Source organism: Nomascus leucogenys, chromosome 21 (genome assembly GCF_006542625.1).
Source record: "Nomascus leucogenys isolate Asia chromosome 21, Asia_NLE_v1, whole genome shotgun sequence".
NCBI classification, from domain to species: domain Eukaryota; kingdom Metazoa; phylum Chordata; class Mammalia; order Primates; family Hylobatidae; genus Nomascus; species Nomascus leucogenys.
In genome coordinates, this window is record NC_044401.1 from 46657281 (window position 1) to 46679352 (window position 22072).

Consider the following 22072-nt stretch of genomic DNA (forward strand, 5'->3'; position numbering starts at 1 on the left):
TGCACCATATGTGTGCACATACACACAATTCAGGTGCAAGCCTGGAAGCCCAGACTGAGGGGACCACTAAGACCATCCCCTACACACACTCCCTGCCGCAACACAACAGCAGGCTGTTGGGACACACACCCAGGGGAGGTGAGCAGCGTGTCCTGCTGTTCCTTGGCACAGAAGGTGCATATGCTCCCGGGGTTATTCCACCTCCCATGTCCCTCTGACGTCCCTCTTATCTAGGGCTGAACTGCTTGTTTATGGATGAAGAAAGCCCACGTTAACAAGGCTGGAAATCAATGCCTTGCTTCCCTAGAGTGTTTGCCCACAGAGGGTACGTCCGGTCAGGGGCAAAGGACAGAGGTCAACAGGCCCAGCCTCCTCCTCAGGACAGGATGGCCAGTCAGGATAGGCTGTCCATCCTCCTATCAGCTGTGCTGTGTGCTGGGCTGCTGGTGAGAACAACGGCCTCTGCCCTCTGAGATGCACGACTTCACACAGACCCCCACATTCAGACATCTGTCTGCTGGGAGCCCATGGGTGCCCTGCCCCCAGCCTCTAGATCTCCAAGGTTTTCACTGAGAAACACTTGACCCGACTTGCGTCCAGCTCTTATAAAGCAAGGGATCCTTCTAGAAGGTTCTTGCTTCCCACTGCACATGAGTGGGTGAACCAGGGCAGCCCTCTCTCTGTGTGTGTGTGCTTCATACCAGCTGAGCCACTGAAGCAGGCCCTGGTCAGCCTCCATTTCCTTGCCATTCCCTTTGGGGCTTATAGCCCCTCCTTGTGCTTGGGCCCCCACTTCTCCCAGGCTCCGGCCAGCACAGGACGTGTGGATGGGTCCAACCTCAACTGTGGAACCACACAGCGCAGACCCCAGGCATGTCAGGGAGTTAGGGAGGATGGAGGACGGGGCATAACTGCATATACTGGACTCTCCGAGTCTCACCTCTGCCTGCTCAGGATTCCTAACTTTCACAATTACCCATGCCAGTAGGAAATGGCACAGCCACGTTCCTAAGGGGGTAAATACTCTGCCAAGGCACAGCAAACATATAGGGCATGCGTAATAGGTTTGGTGGACTGGATGGAGGTAGGAAGTGCAAGAAAGGGTCTCCAATAGCAGAGTAGGTGAGCCTCGCAGGACTGGCCAGGCCTGAGGCAGCTTCCCACAGGTGCTGTTGGAATGTGGGCCGGATTTGGGTTTATGGAGCTCCAGGTCAGGGAGCTGGGATGAGCAGAATCTCAGCAGCTGGCCTGGAGCTGAGCTGTGCGGGAACCCTACCCCGCTGGACTGGGGCTGGACCCCAAGGGGCCTTTCTATCCCTCCAAATACAAAACAGGGTTCCCTGAACTCTGCGAAGGTGGAGACATAGACTTGGCCCCAGAGTCACCTCCACATCCTGGCAAAACAGGAAAACAGCACACGAATGCCAAAAGCTGTGAGTTCTTTTTCTTTTTATTGGCAAAGTAAATATATTTTTATGAAGGACCAAAGAAAATATACATAATTGTAACATATGTACACCAGCTTCATAGATTTTTTTTAATTTCAAATTTACACAAATGTTGATATGTTATTAAAAGATATTTTATGTGGACGGACCTATGTACAGTTTATTTACATACATTCATAGGATGTGAAATAAACCTGTCAAAACAAGCTAGTTCATTTATTAATTTCTAGACAAAATAAGGAATGCATTTCTAAATCAGGGTTGGGAGGCTCTATCTAGTTCTCTCACACCCAGGACAGCCTGGCCCTCTCCTCCCAAGGCCACCCTAGAGGCTGGTGTCTGGATTTGTCTGGGAAACTGGAGGAGGGGTCGAGCCCCTGGGTACAGGCGCTTCTGGCTCTGTCTGCCCTGCACATTTAACTCAAGCACATGCACTGCCAGCCCCCCAGTGGGGGACACTTTTCACCTCTCTCCCACACGAGGCCCCAGTGGCCCGGTCCTGCCCACCCCCCTCCAGGGCCCTGCCCACACCCTCTGGTGATCATGCTGAGCAGGCATTTTAGACAAAGCCACCCTCACACCACAGTGCAGCCCTGGACTTCTGGCCTACTTCCTTCTCCCCCAGCATGACTCTCTCTGGGAACCCAACATTTCAAAACTGCACATTTCATCTTCCCCTAGCACTAAAGTTCTGGCCTTGGCCCAGGTTGGGGGAGCCCAGTGGGAGAAGGGCCAGGTCCCCAAAACTCTGCCTGCAACCAGCGGCTGCAGCAGAGGCCTGGCCACCGCGGGAAGGCACGAAGGCACGAAGGCACGAAGGCCTGCCTCCAGCCCCGTGCGCCGGGGGCCCAGCCCCCAAGGACGGGGGTTCGAGGTTCTAAGTACTCCCGAGAAAGGCAGCGGTTGGCGGGCCCTGGGTTCACACCTCCCAGGCTTCAGAAGGTGGGCTGGTAACATTGGCATGTCCCTCTGGAGGAGGCAAATAAATTATTGCTTAAAAAAATGGGGCTGTGATGGGGATCTGGGGTGAGGGACAGGCTGGGGTTCGGGGCGCTTTCAGTTCACGGAGCGCACGGAGCGGCTGCTCCGCGGGAAGCGATGCACCTTGATGTGCTTGGAGAGGTGGTCGCTCCGCGCGAACTTCTTCTCGCACACAGGACACTGGTACGGCTTCACGCCCGAGTGCGAGCGCCTGTGCCGCGACAGCTCGTCAGAGCGCGAGAACCTGCGGGACATGGCGCGGTCAGCGAGGCCTGGCCCTGCCTGCCCCGACCCCACGAAGTTGCGGGGATGCAAGGCGTGCACCTGGCGCTCACCCAAAGGGTGGCTGCGCAGACCTGCAGCCTCTACAGGATTAGGGGAGGGTCCCCCATCTGCGTTGGTAAGGCTATACCAATTCTCAAAATACCATTTTTTTTTTCTTTTTTTGAAACAGGCTGGAGTGCAGTGGCGCGATCACAGCTCACTGCAGCCTCCTGGGCTCAATCAATCCTCAGCCTCCAGAGTAGCTAGGATTACAGGTGTGCCCACCACACCCAGATAATTTTTGTATTTTTTTTTAGAGACCAGGCCTCCCTATGTTGCCCAGGCTGGTGTCAAACTCCTGGACTCAAGCGATCAGGCTACTTCAGCTTCCCAAAGTCCTGGGATTAAAGGCGTGAGCCACTGTCCCAAGCTGCCCCTGCCACCCCTCCAAGATGGAAAGAACTACAGTAAAGGCTCATGCTGGCACAGTGGGCATTCTCTGTTGGGAACTGCCAGAGCAGCTGGTAAAAGCTCCCAACAGGAAAGGACCCCAGTGCTACCAGGGACCAGGGCTTCCCTCCCACAGCCCACCCAGTGTGCAGGGGTCTCTGAGGCCACAGGTGCACTCAGTCACTCAGGCCCTGATGCTGGCTGCCCCTCACCACCCTGGCCTCATCTACCCCACTGGACCAGAACTCCACAGGGGCATTTGTGAAGGTCTGTACAGGACAGCCCATCTGGAGGGGAAACTGAGGCCTGGGAGGAGGAAGCAGACTTCCTGTGCAGCACAGGGAGAGGGGTCCTCAGACTTGAGTCCACCCACCCCTGGAACCAGCAGTACTGGAAGCTGGGCCCTCTAAGGCAGGCCCAGATAAAGATTGACCCTGCAAAGTGCATCTGGGAGTTCAGGTGGCTCCCGACATTTCACTTTCTTGGCCCCACTGGCCTAGGAGCAGGCACTCATGTGACAGTCAAGAGCCCAAGCTGCATCGAGGGCCTGGACTGCTTGCTACCAGCCTCACAGATTTGAGGCCCTCTCCACCCCTGGCTTGGCAGCAGGTCCCTCCCACCCCACCTACCCCTCCCACGACACACTATCCTGCTCTGTGCTCCACCTGCATTGACCTTTCCTCCGTCCTTCTTGCCACAGGCCATTTGCACATACTGTTCCCTCTTTCTAGAATGTTCTTCCCTCCCCCTCCTTGCTCTCTCCTACCCATTCCTTAGAGCTCAGCTCGAATGTCACTTCCTTAGGAAATCCCCCCAGGACTGCATCCAACTCTAGGCTCGCGTGGCATTACACACCTCTCTCTCCTCATTCTTGCTGTTGTTTTGATTTTAAATTATCTTCAACTTTTTGATGACTGTCAGTCCGTCCCACTAGACTGTCAGCTCCATGACAAAGGACATGTCTGTCTTGGTTCCCGGTGGTCTTCCCGTGACCAGCCCAATGCCTGGTATATGGTAGGTGCTGAGGAGGTGGATTTCAATGCAAGAGTGGGCACAGCAAGCAGCCCTAGGGGGGCAGACACTGTCAAGGAGCAGTCCCAAAGCATGTGCGTGCACACACACACGGACAAATACGTGCCCACACATACAGGCACACAAACATACACAGATGAATATGTGCCCACACATACACACACACACACACACACAGAGGCACAAATTCATGCCCCCACGTACTCACGCACACACACACACACACAGGGACACCAGGCCCAACACCCCTTCGTGGACCAGGGCCACCCAGCGAGAGGCGGTGCCCAGAGCAGCAGTTCCCAACCAGCGATTGGTAAGGGCTGGTGATGCCCTGGCGCCCTGACCCTGTGGGTGGAGGAGCAGAAGGACCCAGCAGAACATGCTCTGGACAAGGCACAGGGGGTGGCAGGAGGGCCTGCAGGAGGAGACAGGCACTCCAACCCACATCACAGAGTGGTGGTGGCACCAGGCACAGGGCAGTGCTCTCAGCACATCTCCAGACTAGGTGAAGCCCAACTGCCCTGCCTGTCAGAGGAGGAAACTGAAGCTCAGGGTGCTGAGGGCCTGATCCAGGTCACTGACAAGACAGGGCCCCTGAGGCTGGAGCAAAGGTCTTGACACAGCCCCCTGCCCTGGCGATGGCAGATGACCTGGACTCCCAGTCAACAGAACCCCCCAGCCTCCTCTACAGGCCTGGCTGGGTGGTGTGTGTCACAGGGCCCTGTGCCAGTGAGGAAATGGGATAAATGTGCCCTGGCAGTCAAAGCCGACACCTGTGCTCCTGGGCAGGACACCTGCCCCAGTTGCAGCTGGGCACACAGCTTCTGAGCAGAGGAGCTGGCCCAGGGCAGGGGCAGGCAGAAAGCTGCAGACACAGTGCCACGCCTCCCAGGCTGCAGCCCTGGGGTCACCCAGCATCTCACTGGCCAGGGAGCCAGGATGAGCCAGCCCCATTGGACTGGCAAGACCATGGCAAGGGTTTAAAGAGGCCAAGTCACACAGCCCAGGGGACAGAGTCTCAGGTTCCTGCCTTGACAGTTCCCACACCACTGGGTGCCCTGAATGGTCCTTTCTGGGCCTCAATTTCTTCACTCATCCAATGAAGACTTTGGCATTCCTGCTCACCTTCCAAGACTCATCTCAAAGGCCACAGGTGGTGACACAGGGCCACACAGCTCTCTGGTCATAGTGACACCCTGGGAAGGACAGGCAGATGAGATAGAACCAAGCTGGACAACATGCTGTCCTCACCTGAACTCGCTCCCTGCTGCCCCAGGGTCCTGGTACCTGAAAGGACCTTCCCTGGGAACTGAGCCCTCAGAAGACCCCTGCCTCACCCCTGCATGCCACATTCTCCCAAACAGCAGCCAATAGAGAGCCCTGGGGACTACAGTGGGGGACGTGGGAACCTGGTGGGTAAGATGCAGCCCTTGTAGGCAGTAAGCTCTGCCACTTACCAACCAGGCAAACTAGGAAATTCACCAAGCTCCCTGAGCCTCAGTTTCTCTACCCGGACAAAGGGAGAACAAAAGACCTATTCCTGAGGACTGTGAGGATTATGGAAGGCAACCAGTAACGTTTTAGAGCCCTGCTTAGCACGTGGCAATTATTCAAGAATGATGAGCTCTTATCACCTGCATGGAGTTGAGCGTTGGGCCTGGTTCCTGGTGGGTCCTGCTGCAGACAGGGCAGCACCATGATTTGTGCTGAGCTGTAGGGCAGAGGGTACACAGGGGTCCAGCGTCTCTCCAGAGCAGCTATAATGTCAAGGCTGGTGCATACAGCACTTCTGTGTGAAGGCGTCCTTCCTTGAGACACTAACCCTCATCCACCAGACAGACAACACCACGAACAGTCCAGTCTCAGAAACTGCAATGGGAATGGTGCTTCCTAGAGTTGTGCAGTTCACAACCTGTCCAACCATACTGGGGGCCTCTGCCTACAGAGGGAAGGAGGTCAGAAAAAGCCTCATCACACAGGGGTCATGAGAGCAGGCTGGGAGCCAGACCCCTAGGTTTGAATCCTGTGCCTACCACCTGTTGGCTCTGATGCTCAAGAGGAGCCTGCAACCTCCCTTCTCTGTCCCCGACCACATCCACTGTGGATGACAAAGTTACCCACCCTGCAGGCTGATGACAGTTATTCATATTCATATTCACTGCAGCAGAAGGTATTCTTTCTGGATGGAATGGCTTGGCCATTCTAGAACAGGACGTTCTGCTGCAAGGAACAAAGGATGCCTATGTCTGACAGTGAGGCAAGGAAACTTCTAGGAAGGCAGGCAAGCAGCCCTTCCCAGACAGCTGGATCAGAACACGGAAAGCCTGCTCTCAGCCCTGTTGAGGGTGCCAAAATCATGTCGCCAGAGAAGGGACAGGGAATACTTTCAGGACCAAAAGCAGAAGGAAGTGGAGGCTAAATACCTGGGCAGGTGACGACCTCAGCAGTGGAGGGAGGGCACTGTCCATTACACAGAGGACGAGGGGGCTGAGGGGCCCTGGCTTGTTCTCCGAGCACAGGACACGGTACTAGGCCAGAGCCAGCCTGGGGCAGGAAGAGCATCCCATTCATCTAGGCCACCAGGAAGAAGAGACGAGGCCTGGGAGTGGAGAGCTCCCCCACGGGGAGTAGGTGAGTGTGCAGAGCTGCCACCCCAAAGACCAGGCTGAGCTGCAGATGGAGGTGGAGGTTCCCAACACCAGAGTTAGTACCCAACACCGGGGTGCAGAGGGAGGTCCCTGAGTCTGGGCAGACAGCCTCAGCTGAGCTCCTGGCTCTGGGGCTTACTGGCTGTCTGATTGGAGAATTTACCTAACTCTTCTGTGCTTTAATTCTCTTCTCTGTGAAATAGGGACAACATGCTGATGCCTACTAATTTTGAGAATTGCATAAATTAATATGTGTGAATTTTGCTCAGAGCAGTGCCAAGCATGCATTAGAGGCCCTGGTTATTATCTCGATTGTGGTCGTTAGCTCTTTTCACATAGCCCAGAAGCATAATGCCTTTGGGGCCGACCTCTTGGTGGGAGAGTGGAGGCACACATGACGACTCTGATACCAGCTGGGACCGCTGGGTGGCCAGAGCAGGGCTCTGCTCGGGCTCAGGCATGCAACCCAGATCCTTGCTCACTAGCTATGTCCTTGTGGGTATGTGACATGAGCAGTCTGTGCCTCAGTTTCCCTCTCTGTGAAATGAAGATTGGTGCCTACACTTTACCAGGCAGTTACAAGGACCTGATGAGCTCATGCGAAAACCTTAAGCTGTCACTACAGCCTCAAGGACAGGGGTCATTTGAGACAGAGGGCACAGAGAGGGCAGATGCCCACATGGGAGCCTGAGCCACAGCAGGGAGGCCAGCGTGGCTGGATCCCACTCAGTAAGGGGAAGAGACAGGCAAGCACATTGTGTGGGTCTATGGGCCAGAAAGAGAGGCTTGAATAGAAACTGAAGCATAGCAAAGTACACTTAAAGGCCTCAGAAGGTAATGAGCTCCCCATGGCAGGAGGTATACAAGTTACAATAGTGGGCAGAGGGGATTCCAGCTCTGAGAAGCTTAGAATAGTGCCCAGCATACAGTGAGTGGTCAGTAAATATGCCATCTCACCACCATCATCGTTACTCTTCCAGTCCTGTCCAGACCCAGCTGCCCCAAAGCGGGTCCATCCTCCCTCCTGACTGCTGCAAGGAGCTACAGAGGCTCCCTCTCAGTTGAAGACTATCACCACATTAAGAGACACAAGCAGACTGGGCACATCCCCAGGGTGTCAAGATCCCTGAAAGCCAACTGAGGACTCCCTGCATCCTCAGAAAAGCAGCCCTCCCTAGAGGCCGGTGTCCTTAGCTCCCAGCCGAACAGCGCCTCTGCCATGAGTTACCCCACCAGGGCCAGACCCACTCCAGGGGACCTTAGGGGAAGCTGGAGGAGCCCTCAGGAAGCCCGGGGCATGGCTAGCAGCAGGGACAGCTCCTGGGGGCAGTGCCACTGTGATCTCACTGGGCCAGGCAACCACTACACCTTCTCTTGCCAAGTGGGTCCTGGGCAACATGACCAGTGCCAGGGCTCAGATGTGTCAGAGCTGAATCCGCTCCACAAGTCCCCACTCTGTCATGTACACCCCCTACCATGAGGAACTCATTACCTCCTGAGGCCACTGTATAGAGAACTAAGATCTGCCTCACTGAGATACACGTTGGGCTGAGGGGCCTATCAGCTCTCTGGCCCTAAGATATCCAGGAAGAAGGCTGGCCTTGGATGAGGACCACACCTGCCCTCCCCTTCACCCTACCCAGGCTCACAGCAACTAAAGAAGCCACTTGCCAATGGTCGACTATGGCCAGGAGACAGCGCTGAAAGCCGAGCCCGACTAGGGAGTCCAGACTAGTGTTTGGAGGGAGGCTTCCCTGCCTCTCTGCAGCCCCTGCCCACCCTCACCAAGAGGAGAGTGCATGCAGGGTCCCTGGGAGTAGGGGGTACCTCCACAATAGGCACCACCCTCTTGGGGGCTGGAGAGAATGCCTTCAGGGTTCCTCCTCAGAAACTGCCTTGTATGAGTTTGTATCCTTGTGATGTATAAACAACAAGGAGGCTGCTGTGGAGCCCTGCATGCCTGCCCTGGGCTGCGAAGGGCTAGTCCTCCACTCTGCAGACAGGAAACTGAGGTTTGGAGGGGGACCACCCCAAAGGTACATGACAAGTTAGTGGCTGACTCAGGCGTAGGCTCAGGACCACTGCCCCCACACACCTGTGCCTTCGCCTTCTCTGCACAAGTTTCCTGCTTCCATCAAGAGCACTCCTGGCCCTTCTCTCGGCTCCTCTGACCTCGTATGCAGTGTACTTGCTGCTGTGTTCTCCTCTCACAAGCAGCCTGTCAGCCATGCACCCACTCGGCAGGTCTAGGTACAAAGCTCAGAGAGGTGGGGACTCCAGGATGGAGACCTTGTGAGGCCCCAGGGTGGGCTCTCGCAGAAGCCTCTCCGGTCTGTCTGAATGGGGTGGGAGACAGGACAGAGTGATGTCCTCACTCAGGAGGGGCCTCCATAAACCTAGACACTGTTCAGGAAAATTCCCTTCTCTGGCCAGATTGGCACTCAATGGAAAGGCAGCACCAGTGCCACAACATATATTCCACTCACAGCTCCCCGACCACGGCTCAGCCTCACCCGCCAGAACCTCTGCCCCAGACAACTCTCAAGAGCTCTCAGAACCAGAGTATGGTCAAGAAAACAAAAGCTGCAAACTGCTCCCCGGGTGCTGCACCCACACATAACACATGCACACACAGGCAGCCACACATGGTGCACAAACACCTAAGACGTGAATGTGTGCAAACACATATGGTCACACGGTACAGGCAGATACAAAGAAAGCAAGATGCATACACATGTGGGCATGCACACACACACAGCCACACACCTGCTGGCGAGGCCCAGACCTGTATACACCCCCAGGGATACAGATGAGCGTGCCCCATTTCACATACGTAGCAGCAGCCACAGCAGCAAAGATGCGGAATGTGCCAACAGCACACAGCTCCCCCCAGGCAGGCCAGAGATTCCTTTGGGATGGGCATCAGGAACTGCAGAGGGCTGGCTCTGGCACCCCGGAGCACATGAGCTCTTGGCAAGCAGTCTACATTTCAGGAAAAGGTGGACAGCCCCTCTCAAGGAGGTTGAGCAGCAGCCGGTGCTCAGGGAAGGGTGCTGGGTAACCCTGGTTGGGACACTACTAGTTACCACTTAAGGCCTGATTTCCCTACTGCCATGCAGACCAGACAGCCTGGGTTCTGCCACCTGTGACAGCACCGCCACCTGGCCTAGCCTCCCTCTGGGTTGGCCTTTGCAGCCTCCCAAACATGTTTCCATGTCCCCAGGGAGGAAGCACAGGCTAGGCCCAGCCCACGTGTCCAGAGACATCTGTGAATGAAGCTAGTCCCACTGGTTGGGGAAGCAGCATTTTCAAGATGTGACCTCTCGAATCCGGCCTCTGGGTTCAAATACCATTCACAAAGCAGAGTGACCTTGGGCAAGTACCTGGTCAGTCGGAGCCCTAGTGTCCTGTGATGTAAGTTGGGAGTGATGGTGGTACTTACCCTGTGGGGCTGTGGGCCCAAAGGGAGCCACGGCCTGGCCCCTAGACCGCACTCATCCTTCCTTGCCAGCCCCTCAATCCCCACCCTTGTCAGACTGGATGGGGAGACCCAGCTGGCAGCACAGGCCAGTGAAGCCTTACCTGGCCATCAGGAAACTGGACACCAGTTGGCTTCTGGCTTCAGGAACCAGGAGGACCAAGGAAGCCTCCAGGCAACTGTGCCAGCTCTGGGCCTGCACCCGCCTGCCCCTCCCTCCCCTTCCTCATCTGCCTTCTCTTAATGGTGGAAAATGGGCCTGCTGCACACCCAAGTAAGCAGACATGAGTGGCTGTGCTCACTGCCCAGGTCTGTCACCCGCTATACTGACCTCCAGCCGCAGCCTGGCCAGGTGCAGGCGAAGGGCTTCTCACCCGTGTGCCGGCGCAGGTGGGCCTTGAGGTGGCTGCTTTTGGTGTACATCTTGCTGCAGCCGGGGAAAGTACATTTGTGCATTTTGATGAGTTCTGCGGCTGGGTTCTTGGGGAACTTCTGGCCCATGAGGAGACCGGCAGGGCCAGGCCCCAGGGGTCCCGATCCAACAGGCTTGGCAGCAATGGGCACAGGGGCAATGCGCACAAACTTGGAGGGCAGGTTCAAGTTGGAGGAGGGCACCACCTGGGGCACGAGCGCGAAGGTCTGCCCCTGGATGTTGACCAGGAGCTGGGCAACCTTGACATTCTCCGGGGCCTGCCCAGGGGAGGCAGGCCCCATGCCCGATTCCTGCTTCATAGGCATGGGCTGGATCTGCAGCAACACTGGGATGGGGCCATCGGGCGTGGGGCCCCCACCTGGGCCCTGGGCACCTCCTGCACTGGCACCACCTGGTGGAGGGGAACAGCGCTCTCTCCCGCTGGACCCAGGATGGAGGTGGCTCCTGTGTGGCCCAGCTGAGAGCTGGCTGCAGGCATCCAAGTCCTTGCTATTGCCCTCGGGGGCCTCCTTGACTCCAGGCTCCATGTTCTCCTCCAGAAACTCTTCAATCTCCTCCAGGGTAGGCTGGAAGGGCCGTGGGACGTCATCAGGGTCACCCAAAGGAAACTCAGGCAAGCAGAAATGCTCCCCCTTCACAGGGGCCGCTGCCCTTCGCCAGGGCCCCCAGGCCATGGGGCCACTGCTGGCCCCAATGCTACCGCCGCTGCCCCCACCGCTGCCCAGCGTGGCCTGGGACAATAGGAAGTCCAAGATGCTGTCCTGGCTCTCGGTGCCCGGGCCTCCACCATAGCAGGAGCAAAGGGCTTGAGAGTCGGGACTGGAACAGGAGCAGGGGCTGGAGGCATCGCTGTCATCTTCAGAGACGGGTGAGGGCAGCATGTGATATGCCCGCCGGCCAACCAGCCTATCACCCAGATACCCAACTGGGCATTTTGGCGACGAGAAGTTCTCGTCCACTGGAAGTAAGTGGTCCACCATGCTGGCCTGGCCGTGCCGGTGGCGGCTGCAGGGAAGGAACACAGGAGGCCTGGTCAGAAGGACAGTGCTCACCTGCCACCTCTCGGGCCTCTGACCCTACCCTCAGCTGCCTGCCCACAGCCTCCCATTGCCAAACGCTTGGATCCTTCTTCCATCCCCCAGGAGAGCTGTGCCTGCAAGAGTGTTTTCTGAAATTGCACCACCTGTTTGCAAAAGAGACCTCTCCAAGCCCATTGCACAACCAGGGGCACTTCTGGTTTCAAACAGATTTTCCAGAATTATCCTGGAAAATAGCACATATGTCTGTGAACAACTGAGTATGGCTGAGTATGAGAGAAGGGCATGCGCGAGGAGGCTCTCTGGACCCCACGAGGGCCAAAGCCCTGAATCAGCCCACCGTCAACATCATAAAAGTCACTGTACATCTGAGGACTCCTGACCTCAGCTTCATGCCTGTTGAGTCACAGAATGGGGGTAGAACAGCCATTTGCCCTCTGACCCTCATGTTGCTAAGGCTTCCAGAGGGTTGCCAGATTACGCAAATAAAAATACAAGCTGACAGTTAAATTCGAATTTCAGATTTCAAAAATAAACTATTTTTAATATAAGTATGTTCCCAATATTGGATAGGCCACACTTATATTTAAAAATTATTTCACCTGAGATTCAAATTTAACTAGGCCGCCTGCATTTTAACTGGGCAAGTGTAGCACGCAGGCAAAATAGTCAAAGACCAAAAAGTGCCTGCCTGTGCAGCTGTTTCCCCACCTAAAGGGGAAAAGCTCCTCCACTCTCCAGTCCTCAAACCCCGCTGAGCCTTGACTTCCCTGTGAGTGGCACAGGCTTGAACGCAACCCTCTCACCTGCACTCTGATGCTTGAGCATCCTGGTGGCCAAGGCCCTGCCCCTCTGGTGATAATCCGTGGAGTGGAAGCCGACCACTGGGGTCCCAGAGCACCCGTATGTGCCTAACTGCCTTGGACTTCACACCCATCTAATGGGAAAGGAGACAACCACCCCCCCCCCGCCCAGCCCATCCTGACCGATAAGGAAGTGGAGTCCCCTGCACTGTCTACCACTGCTCTCTCCATCTGGGACACTCACCGCCTTGGGAAGGCTCAGCTAATGCCTGTCTCCCCCTGAGACAGTGCACTCCATGTCTCTGCTGCGTCCCCAGTGCCTGGACTGGCCCCTGGTGCCCAGGAGGGGCTCAGAGAGCTTTGATAGAGAGGAGAAGGGAAAGCTGCATCCTCTGAAGCCAAAGGACATGCTAGGTTTGGTGCCAAGGAAAGTCAACAGTGTCCAGCTGTGACGGGGCCACCTCTGTGAACCTTTGTCCCTGCTCAGTGACCAGGGCAGGCTGGGTGTTTATCAAGCTTGGGGAAGGGGAATGCTCTGCACCAAAGTCAGAGGTTCTCTGCTGCCCAGAATCACCTCTACACCCAGCCGCTCTGTCTCCAGGACCCCTTTAGGGCCTGGCACCTGGCACTGCCCAATGGCCAATACCATCATCAGCTACAACCTTGAGCAAGTCCTTGCTCCCCCTCCCAAACCTCAGTTTCCTCATCTGTTCCATGCTTCAAAGATCTCTAAGTCTCTTCCTGCTCAGGGACCCCAGGACCTTTGACCTCAGTTCCCAACTTACCCAGGAAGCTTCATGGAGCTCCAGGAAACTAAGGCAAGGTCTGTGCCCCAGGCCAGTTTTACTAGGAGGACATTTGGCTTTTTGGTTTAAATACTCAGCTATGGATTTAAACCTGGAATATGTTTTAAAATGCACCTATTCACCAAATCAGGTGCTGGGAAGGAATGAAAGTGCTAGACACTGTGAAGGGCACAAGGCTGGGCAGAGCCCACACTCCACCCTGGGCCTCCCCTAACCCTTTCCCACCCTCCAAGCAGGGGCTCCATTTCTGCGTCTGCAACTTCTCTGCCAGGTGACCTCGGGCAGGTGCACAGCCTTTTTGGTCTGCCTCAGTCTGTGAGATGGGGATGCTTCCAACAGTGCCTGGTTCCTCAGGTGTTGTGAGAATTCCATGAGGTGACGCTTCCTAAGCACCCCCCTCAGGATCTGGCACACCGGCAGCACTCAGCCAGTGCCAGCCATTGGTGTCAGCCTGCAGGCACGGCAAACGTGCGGCCTCTGCCCCTCTACTGTGATGTTAAGGAATCAGGGGCCTCCAGCCCTCCTGGGACCCAGAGCAGGCCTTAGAGCCCTCCCCTGAAATATGATCACTAACTGGCCATCCCATGATATTAAGTAATTGCTGTTAATATTTTTAACTGTGATGACCGTATTGTGGTTAAAGGAGGCCTTACCTTTTAAAGATATAAACAGATATTGACAGATAAAGTGATCTAAAAAGTACAGTAGGGGGGCTGGAAGGAAACACCCTCCAATGGCTTCCCAAGGACAGGTGGCCCTATCTCCTCGCAGCAGCCCAGCACCTGGGCCCTTGGGACTCTCTGCAGACCTCACCACCAACTGCCCCTCTCCTAGTCCAGGTGTGCTCACCTCACTTCAGCCTCAGCCCCGGGGCCACTGCCCTGGCTCTTCCCCCAGCACTGCAGGTGGGAGCTGCTTAGTTAGATCTCGGCTCAGAAGTCACCCCTGTGGGGGCCTCCAGGCCCACTCTGTTACATCATCCTATATTATACTCTTCCCTGCAGTTTCTGTTGTGGGAAACTATCTTGGTAATGTGTTTGTGAACTTTCCTCCCTGTCTACCTTCCCATCAGAATATCAGCTGTCCTGACTGTTCACTCCAACGCCATATCCCAGAGTCTAAAACAGGACCGGGCAAAATTTGCTGAATGAGTGAATGGAAGGTGCGGGGGAGGGGGGGCGGAGACTAGGAATGGGTGGCCCAGGTCAGGCAACAGGGTCTTAATGTTGGGCTGAACATCTCAAGAGGAGGCACCCAGGCACTGAGAACCCAGAAAGGGCTCTGGGATGTCCCAGGGCACCGGCATTAAAGAGAGGACACTCTAGGGCTGGAGCTGGCTCAGCCCCTGAAACACAGCAGCACGTGGGGCGGCCAGAGGCGCAGGCTGCGTGCAGGGGGAGGGGACACGCTGTTCCGGGCACAGTCCCCGGCTGGCCGCCGGACTCCGCCCCCTCCCCTGGCCCGGCCAGGCCTGCTGTTTATCCTCCCGGGGACACAGCGGCTGCAGGAACAACATGTAATTGATAACAAGCCCAGCGCCGGCCAAGGGCTTGCCATTGGGTCAGCGTGCAAATCACGGGGGTGGCGGCGGGGGCCGTCCTTCAAAATAAGAGTCCCCGGTCCCTGAGCCGCCCGCAGGCCCCAAAGTCGCAGAGTCCGGGCGTCCTCACACCTGCAGGGCGGCAGGGTCTCCCCAGGGGCCACCTGGTCCTGGGGGACAGGGGGAAGGAGATTTGAGGCTCTCAGACATTTGTTGATTTTGTCACCTCCGAGGGCCGTGGGAGAAAACAGCCCCTCTGTGCCCTCCGTGAGAGGGGGGTGCCATGAGTAACACCTAGGCCGAGAGGGAAGAGTGAACCGCACCACCATATGGGATGGGGACGGCCTCTCTGCCCCGCCGCCGCCATCCCTCCGCCAGGCTATGGCTTTGGTAATGTTTGGTCTGAGCGGACGGGGACTCAGCGTGGAGTGAGACGCGTGAACGGTGCGGGTGTGCGTGAAGGGGTGTGAGTTCCTGTCGTGTGACTGCGTGTGCGGGGCGTGGTGCGCGGCAGCCGCTGTGGCTGTGCGGGAGGCTGTCCATGAAGGGCTAGCGCGTGGAGCCGCCGTGGGTGCCGGCGGATGAGGGGAAACGTGCGTGGGAAATGAAGAGAGCCGGCTCAAACCCCTTCTAGAGTCCTGGACCGCTGCCCGCTGGGCACCATGCCCTCGTCCCGCCCCCCCCCCCTTGCCCCCGACACTGCTGCGGTGACCGACAGTAACCCCTCCGTCTCTAGCCCCTCCGCCCCCCAACCCCGGGCTGGCCAGCGCGTCCGCTCGCCCCCTCCTCTCACCAGGCCGCGCCGGTGCCCACCATATGGGAGGGCCGGCCCGCAAGGCGCGCCACGGAATCGCCCGGCCAGGCACCGAGGCGGCGGCGCCGGCCTCAGCAAAGTGCTGGTGGGCGACCGGGGCGGGGGGTTCACCTCCCCCGGGCTAGTCCGACCCCTGCCCACCTCCGCGGGGGCCCATCCCGCTCCTCCGACATTCCTCCGGCACTCGCGCGGTGCCTCCGAGAGCTGCGCGGGCGCACGGCCACGCGCCCCGAGGCCGGCCAGCCCTCTGATCACCCGGGGCCGCGTCCACGCGGCCGGCCGACCCTGCCGCGCCTCTCCCACCTGAACTTGGCGCACGCCGGACCGGCGGCCAGGCCCCGGAGGTCCTGCGGCCGGGCAGGCTGGGCTGGGGGCGGCGGCTCGACTCTCGGTCCGGCGGCGGCCGGGGGCCGAGCCGCGGGTCCTGCGCTGGCTCGCTCGCCCGCCCGCCCGCGGGTCGCTGCGGCGGAGCACTAGCCCGCCCGCAGCTCGCTGGGCACTCACTCCCCGCCGCTCACGTGACGCAGCGGGCGCCGCGAAGGCTCGCAGGAGGCTCGGCCCCGGGCGCGTGCCCCATTGGCCCGCGCTGCGCGTCACACGTCCCGCCCCGCCCTGGCCCCGCCCCGCCCCGCCCGCTCGGTTCCCGGACTTGCGCGGCGGATGCTCTGGGATTCCGGAGCTGCCAGACGCGCACGCCCCCCAACACGGTGCTTGGTCCCCGGCCCGCAGCCACCTCCTTGCTTCCCATCCCTCGCCGCTGTCTCGCGGCGTCCACGAGGGCCGGCTTCTAAAGCTCGGTTCCCAAGGTGAGAAGGTGAGACTGGCCTCAAGACTTAAGAAAAACCCTGAGATCGCCCCAAAGTGCAGTCTGCGTGATTGAGGCGGAAGCGCTGGGGAGCCTGTCTGGCCCGGTCTGCCCCACGCCCCCACCTTCATCCCCAGCGCGGTACAAGCAGCTCTGTCCCCCGCTGAGTGTCAGATAAAGTAGACTTGCCTAGAAGGACTATTTTTGGATAAATACGGTATTGGGCTTTCAGCAGGACAATCAGTTACCCTCCGGAAAGTACGCGCGCTCTGCGCTGCCACCCTGCCCTCCAGGACTAACTGAGGAGGTTTGCTGACCGCTCCCCCCCCCCCCCCGCCACCTGAAGCCAATGACACCTTGTCTCTAGGGCACCTTTCTGAAGACCAAACAATGCTTCGCAGTCTACAAAAGCGTTCATAGACTGCTTTAGTCCTCAGCAATCCTGGCTCGCATTTGGGTTCCCGCTTAGAGACAGGAAGAGTAAGGCTCAGAGTGGCTTGCCCAAGAGAAACATGTGGGCTGACGGTGCTAGGCACCCTACTGTGCCCTTTAATCCACACTCCAGCTGGATCCTCAGCCAAGCACTTTACAGATGAAGAAACCGACTAAGAGAGGGCACCAGCCCTCCCCAGCCACACAGCTGGGAAGGAGCAGGTAGAGAGGTAGAGCCAGGTCATCTTGCAGACACCCCCAGGCCACCTGTGCAGAGCTGTCCTACTGAGCTTCCTTCCTCTCCCCTCCTGGCACTGGGAGGTGGGGAGCATTTTCTCCTGCTTCTTCTGGAAGACATTACTAGAACAGGAATTTTTAACCATACCCTTTCCAGGCTCTCTGGAATGTTATAGGTCTGGGCTTGCTTGACCAGGGATCTGGGGACACACTGTGCACCATGTCAGTGCCAGGGATTCAGCTGCTGCTGCCACTAGGAGCCAAACCAATGCGTGGCCAGAGGGCTTTCAGGAGATTTGTGTTGAGGATGGTGAGAGGCTTTCTAGTTCACAGAAGTTGGAATGACCACTCTGGCATTACAGCAGCCCTGGCTAGCCTGGGCAGAACAGTGGAATTTGCCTATTTTCATAAGAGAAGAGATAGAGGCCTGTATTCCTCATTTTGTCTCAGTGCAGGTCAGGATCAGGCATGGCCACAGCACTTCTCCATCTGCCCTGCCCGCCCTTGGTCTTCACTCCTCACATACTCTCAGCCTAGTGCCTCCCATCTCCTTGGTGAAAGCTGCAGCAAAAGGTCAGAAAAAGCTTGGAAGCAAAGACACATCGTTAGCAGCTTCAGCACACAGGGAGGAGGCCCCACTGGCCAGAAACTGGAGAACAGCCAAGATGGTCCTGTTAAAACCTGAGTCAGATCAGGTCTCTTCTGGGTTCAGAAGCTTCCAGCAGCTCCCAACTCACTCAGAGTAAGTAAAGCCCAGGTTTTCACCACAATCTTTAATGCCCTACAGCTAGATACAGCATTTACCCCAAACCATATCTAAGGAGAAAAGCTCCCTCAATATAGTGGGGAGAATCTATCATTGAGATTCTTTGGCAGAAAGGAGAGAACAAAGCCAGGTGGTGCTCTTCAAAACAGATAACCAAAAAAAGTAAAGATTTATCTTCATAGCAGTGAAAAACCTCTAAGTTTCTTTTCCTCCAAAGCAATTCCTTCCCTACTTCTACATAATCAAGTATAGAAAAGGGCCTTGGAAGGATATAAATCATATTGGTTAAATATTGTATGACCTTGCCTATAAAACCATTTGGGCCTGGTGCCTTTTTGGAGTGATCTTTGCTCCATGCTTGAGTTTCACACATTTTACCAGGATATGTCTGACTCTAGCCTCCTTCTCTTTTCCTTGTTACTACCCTATGCTTGGTGTATCCTTTTAATCTGGAAACTCAAGTCTTTCTTCAGTTCAGGGAAATGTTCTTCTATTATATCTTGTTTCCCCCTAAACAGCTGCATGGATTGCTCCATCGCATACTCAGGTCTCTGCTCAGATGTCACCTTATCCCAGACACCTTCCTCACCCATCCCATCTAAAACAGCACATCTGCTGCCCTCAGTTTCCTGGCCTCTGTTTATTTTGTTTTATGATCCTGATCTTTATATTATTTATTGATTTGTTTCTTGCCTGTCTCTCCCACCAGCAGACAAGCTCCTTAAGAGCAAGGACTTGTATATTTTTATTCACTCCTGTATCCCCAGAACCTAGAACACTTCTGAAACATGTTGAGGAAATGAGATTTTCTTCTTGCCCTGGTAAAGTTGCCAATGGATATGGGATCTTTGCAGAAGCTCTTCAAGGTCTGGTGCGCTCTTCCACGGTGCTGTAGCCACCAATCTTGTCCTCATCCCCTGTTCCACACACATACCTGAGACTTCCAGCCTCCCCACTAGCTCATGCCTGCCTGGGGGTCTGAGCCCAGCCTGCCCTCTGCCAGGAAGCATTTTGAGGGCCCTATTCAGTGGCTCAACAGTCTGTGCACAAAGGGCCCACTGTGGCCATTAAGCCCTGTGACCTCCCACAGTGACTGACTTCTCCTCACCCTTCCCAGGTGGGAAGCAACAATTCCCCTTACTCTCAGCGCCCCTGTCCCCAGCCATGCTTCAAGGGTCTCTGGCCAGAGTCCCTTACCTTCTCACCACCTCTTCCTCTAAGGGCTGGGGTGCTGAAGAGACCCTATCCATTCTGGGCTCAGGAAGTGGTTTCGAGCTGGAGGCTAGGGAATAGGCAGGCAGAAGGGCTACTGGTGCCCAGGGGCCAGGAAAAACATGCTGCAGGAGGTTCCTCAGGCTGGGCTGGACCCTTTCCCCACCAAGCAGACCCCTGGTGCTGTGTAGACAAGAGGTCAGGTCTGTCCTGACACCAGGTGACTCAGATGAGGGCCCACCCCTCTCTCATGACCAGTGTTGTCCCCACCCCCAGCCCCCCAGCCCTGAGCACACCTAGCTCTGAGGAACATCAGCCCAGGGACCTGGGGACCTGGTGGTCCAAGAAGACACAGAGAAGAGCTGAGTCCTGAGAGCCTCTGCCCCTGGCTCTGAGCATTGGTAAAGCCCCAGGTATACTCCTGCCCGGAGGATCCAGAAGCAGCAGGGGCTGAGGTGGAGTGAGAGCTCCAGCTTCCCCTGGTCCATGGACACATCAGTGTGGTGCTGGGGTCAGAAGGCTCCTCAGCTTCCCCTCATCCCCGTCTCTGCCATGAGTTGTGGTCTCTCTGACACCTGACAGATTTCCAGGCAGGCAGGCAGCCTGAACTCCAGCCTAGTGGGGCTGTACGTGCGTGGCAGCCTGGACTCTGGTTCTTTTACAGAGTCCCTCACTGCTGAGTGGCCTTGGGAAAATCAGTTTGTCTCTCGGAGCCTCAGTTTCCTCATCTATAAAATGGGTGCTCAGACCCCTATCCTACTTACCTCAAAAGGTTGTTTGAAGATAACCAAAGTAAGAGATGGGAAAAGGCATTGGAAAGTACAGAGATTCAGTACAGGCTGTTACCATTCCTTCTGATATGTATTCACTGCTGCTGGACAGCCGTCCTGCCAGTGCCGAGCATTGCTGTGGAGATGAGACGCCACTCACACTGCCAGGGCCTCCTGAGATCCCAGTGCAGTGTAGGGGGCCCAGCAGGATGACAATGGTGCAGGTGATAAGGACGAGTGTGAAGGGGGCTATGGATTCCACCCTGGGGAGACGCATTGGGAGCAGCAAGGAGTGGCACCGAGGAGCAGGAAGAGACCACAGAGCAGGGCAGGTTAGCTCTAGGGAATGGGAGTGGCCGCTACTCCAGGTTCTCTCTTGGAAGGGTGTACCGAGCCCGGGAAAGGCTAGAAGCCAGGGAAACAGTGGCCACCTTGTCAAAAGGATGAAAGCCATGGGATTCTCTGTCCCCTGTTGGTTCCATTTCAAGCCTCCCAGACTGGTGTTCAGGCCATTCATTTGAGTAATTCTTTTAAAAATAACACCTGCACACGCTTTTAAAGTTCAAGCACTACAGAAAGGCATGAAATGAAAAGTAAAATTCTGCTCAGCCCCAGTGCCACCTACCATTTCTGTTTGTTGTTGTTGTTCTAAGTAATGTTCTTGGGCTGGGTGCAGTGACTCACGCTTATAATACTAGGACTTTGGGAGGTCGAGGCGGGCGGATTGCTTGAGTCCAGGAGTTCCAGACCAGTCTAGGCAACAGGGCAGTTTCACCCATCTCTACAAATATACAAAAATTAGCCAGGCATGGTGGTGTGTGCCTGTAGTTAGTCCCAGCTGCTTGGGAGGCTGAGGTGGGAAAATTGCTTGAGCCTAGGAGGTGGAGGCTGCAGTGAGCCAAGATTACACCACTGCGCTCTAGCCTGGGCAACAGAACAAGACCCTGGCTCAATAAATAAATAAATAAATAAATAAATAAATAAATAAATAAAAATATGCCTGTGTCTTTTGTGTCTGTACAAGAAGTGTATGGCCCCACCCTGCATGCCAAATAGTGTCTGTGCCTCCAGAGGCACGGCTGCATAGACTGTGAACAGGTGGCTTTGGTGTCTGAATGAGTTTGGCCCATGGGAGGCACTGACAAGCTACTGGAGTATGGGCAGGATGTGAGGTTCAATGTGTTCCCCTGGCTGGCCCCTTGTGTGTCACCATTACTGGCTGTGTCCCTCTACCCATGGCCATGGCTCTATCAGGCAGCCTCTCCTGGAGATCTCTTCAGGTTTAGGTAACCCTTCCCCAAACCCTTAAGTCCCTTAACCCCTCACCTTGCCCATGTATCTGTAAATCTCTCCTGCCTTCAAGGCCCCTTGATCACCCTGTGGCAGTGTCCATGTGCCCTGCTGGGACTGGACCAGCATGCATTAGCATTGCTGCTATTCAGTCTCTTCGTCATACTTCAAGATGCAAATCACATTTCTTTTCTAATTTGACCTGGGGTTTTCTAAACCTTTTGAAAATCCACCCTCAGATTTCCTTTCATAATACCACTATTTTTGTGGTTATAATTTATTATGATTATGATTGAGTTTCTTTCTTGTTTTATTTGGAGTACATCATCAAGTAATTTTTTTCGGTAAAGGTGCTTGGAAGATAACCTTTCTGAGACTTTCCATGTCTAAAAACATCTTTAATTTGCTGTCATACTTTATTGATAGTTATGGAATTCTAGATTCAAAATGATTTCTGCTCAGAACTTGAAGGTATTGCTCCACTGTCATCTGGCATCCAGTGTTGCTATGAGATGTTTGATACCAACTGGAATTTTATTCCTTTGTAGGTACTATGGTCTGAATATTTGTGTCCCCCCAAAACTCACATGTTGAAATCCTAACCCCCAAGGTGATGGTATTAGAAAGTAGGACCTTTGGGAGGTGATGAGGTCACATGGTAGAGCCCTCCTGAGCAGATTCATGCCCTTATAAAGGAGGCCCCAGAGAACCCCTCCTCCCTCCCACCATGTGAGGACACAGCGAGAAGACGCTGTCTTAGCCCATTTGCATTGCTATAAAGGAATACTGGAGACTGGGTAAATGATAAAGAAAAGAGGTGTGTTTG

At 55.8% G+C, this 22072-nt stretch overlaps 1 protein-coding gene across 3 annotated transcripts; it reads right to left on the reverse strand.

Annotated features, from left to right (window-relative positions):
* Window positions 1-1432: 1432 nt before the first annotated feature.
* Window positions 1433-16258, reverse strand: KLF15 (Kruppel like factor 15). 3 transcript variants are annotated; one of them, XM_030801889.1, is made up of 3 exons: window positions 16038-16258; window positions 10633-11739; window positions 1433-2673 (listed from the first exon to the last, which is right to left on the reverse strand). In XM_030801889.1, the coding sequence occupies exons 2-3, from the start codon at window positions 11712-11714 to the stop codon at window positions 2505-2507; spliced, it is 1251 nt and encodes a 416-aa protein (XP_030657749.1). In that variant the 5' UTR covers window positions 11715-11739; window positions 16038-16258; the 3' UTR covers window positions 1433-2504. The 3 variants fall into 3 exon arrangements, with proteins under 3 accessions (XP_030657749.1, XP_030657748.1, XP_003275623.3); XM_030801888.1 differs by lacking the exon at window positions 16038-16258 and adding an exon at window positions 12578-13297; XM_003275575.4 differs by lacking the exon at window positions 16038-16258 and adding an exon at window positions 15876-15954 and having other exon boundaries at window positions 2236-2673.
* Window positions 16259-22072: the final 5814 nt, after the last annotated feature.

Coding starts and splice junctions, on each gene's coding strand:
- KLF15 (XM_030801888.1), bottom strand. CDS start 12,708: ATGGGTGTGAAGTCCAAGGCAGTTAGGCACATACGGGTGCTCTGGGAC. Junction 11,740..12,577: donor GCTCAAGCATCAGAGTGCAG/GTGAGAGGGTTG, acceptor CCTTCCCTGCAG/CCGCCACCGGCACGGCCAGG. Junction 2,674..10,632: donor TGGCCAGGCTGCGGCTGGAG/GTCAGTATAGCG, acceptor CATGTCCCGCAG/GTTCTCGCGCTCTGACGAGC.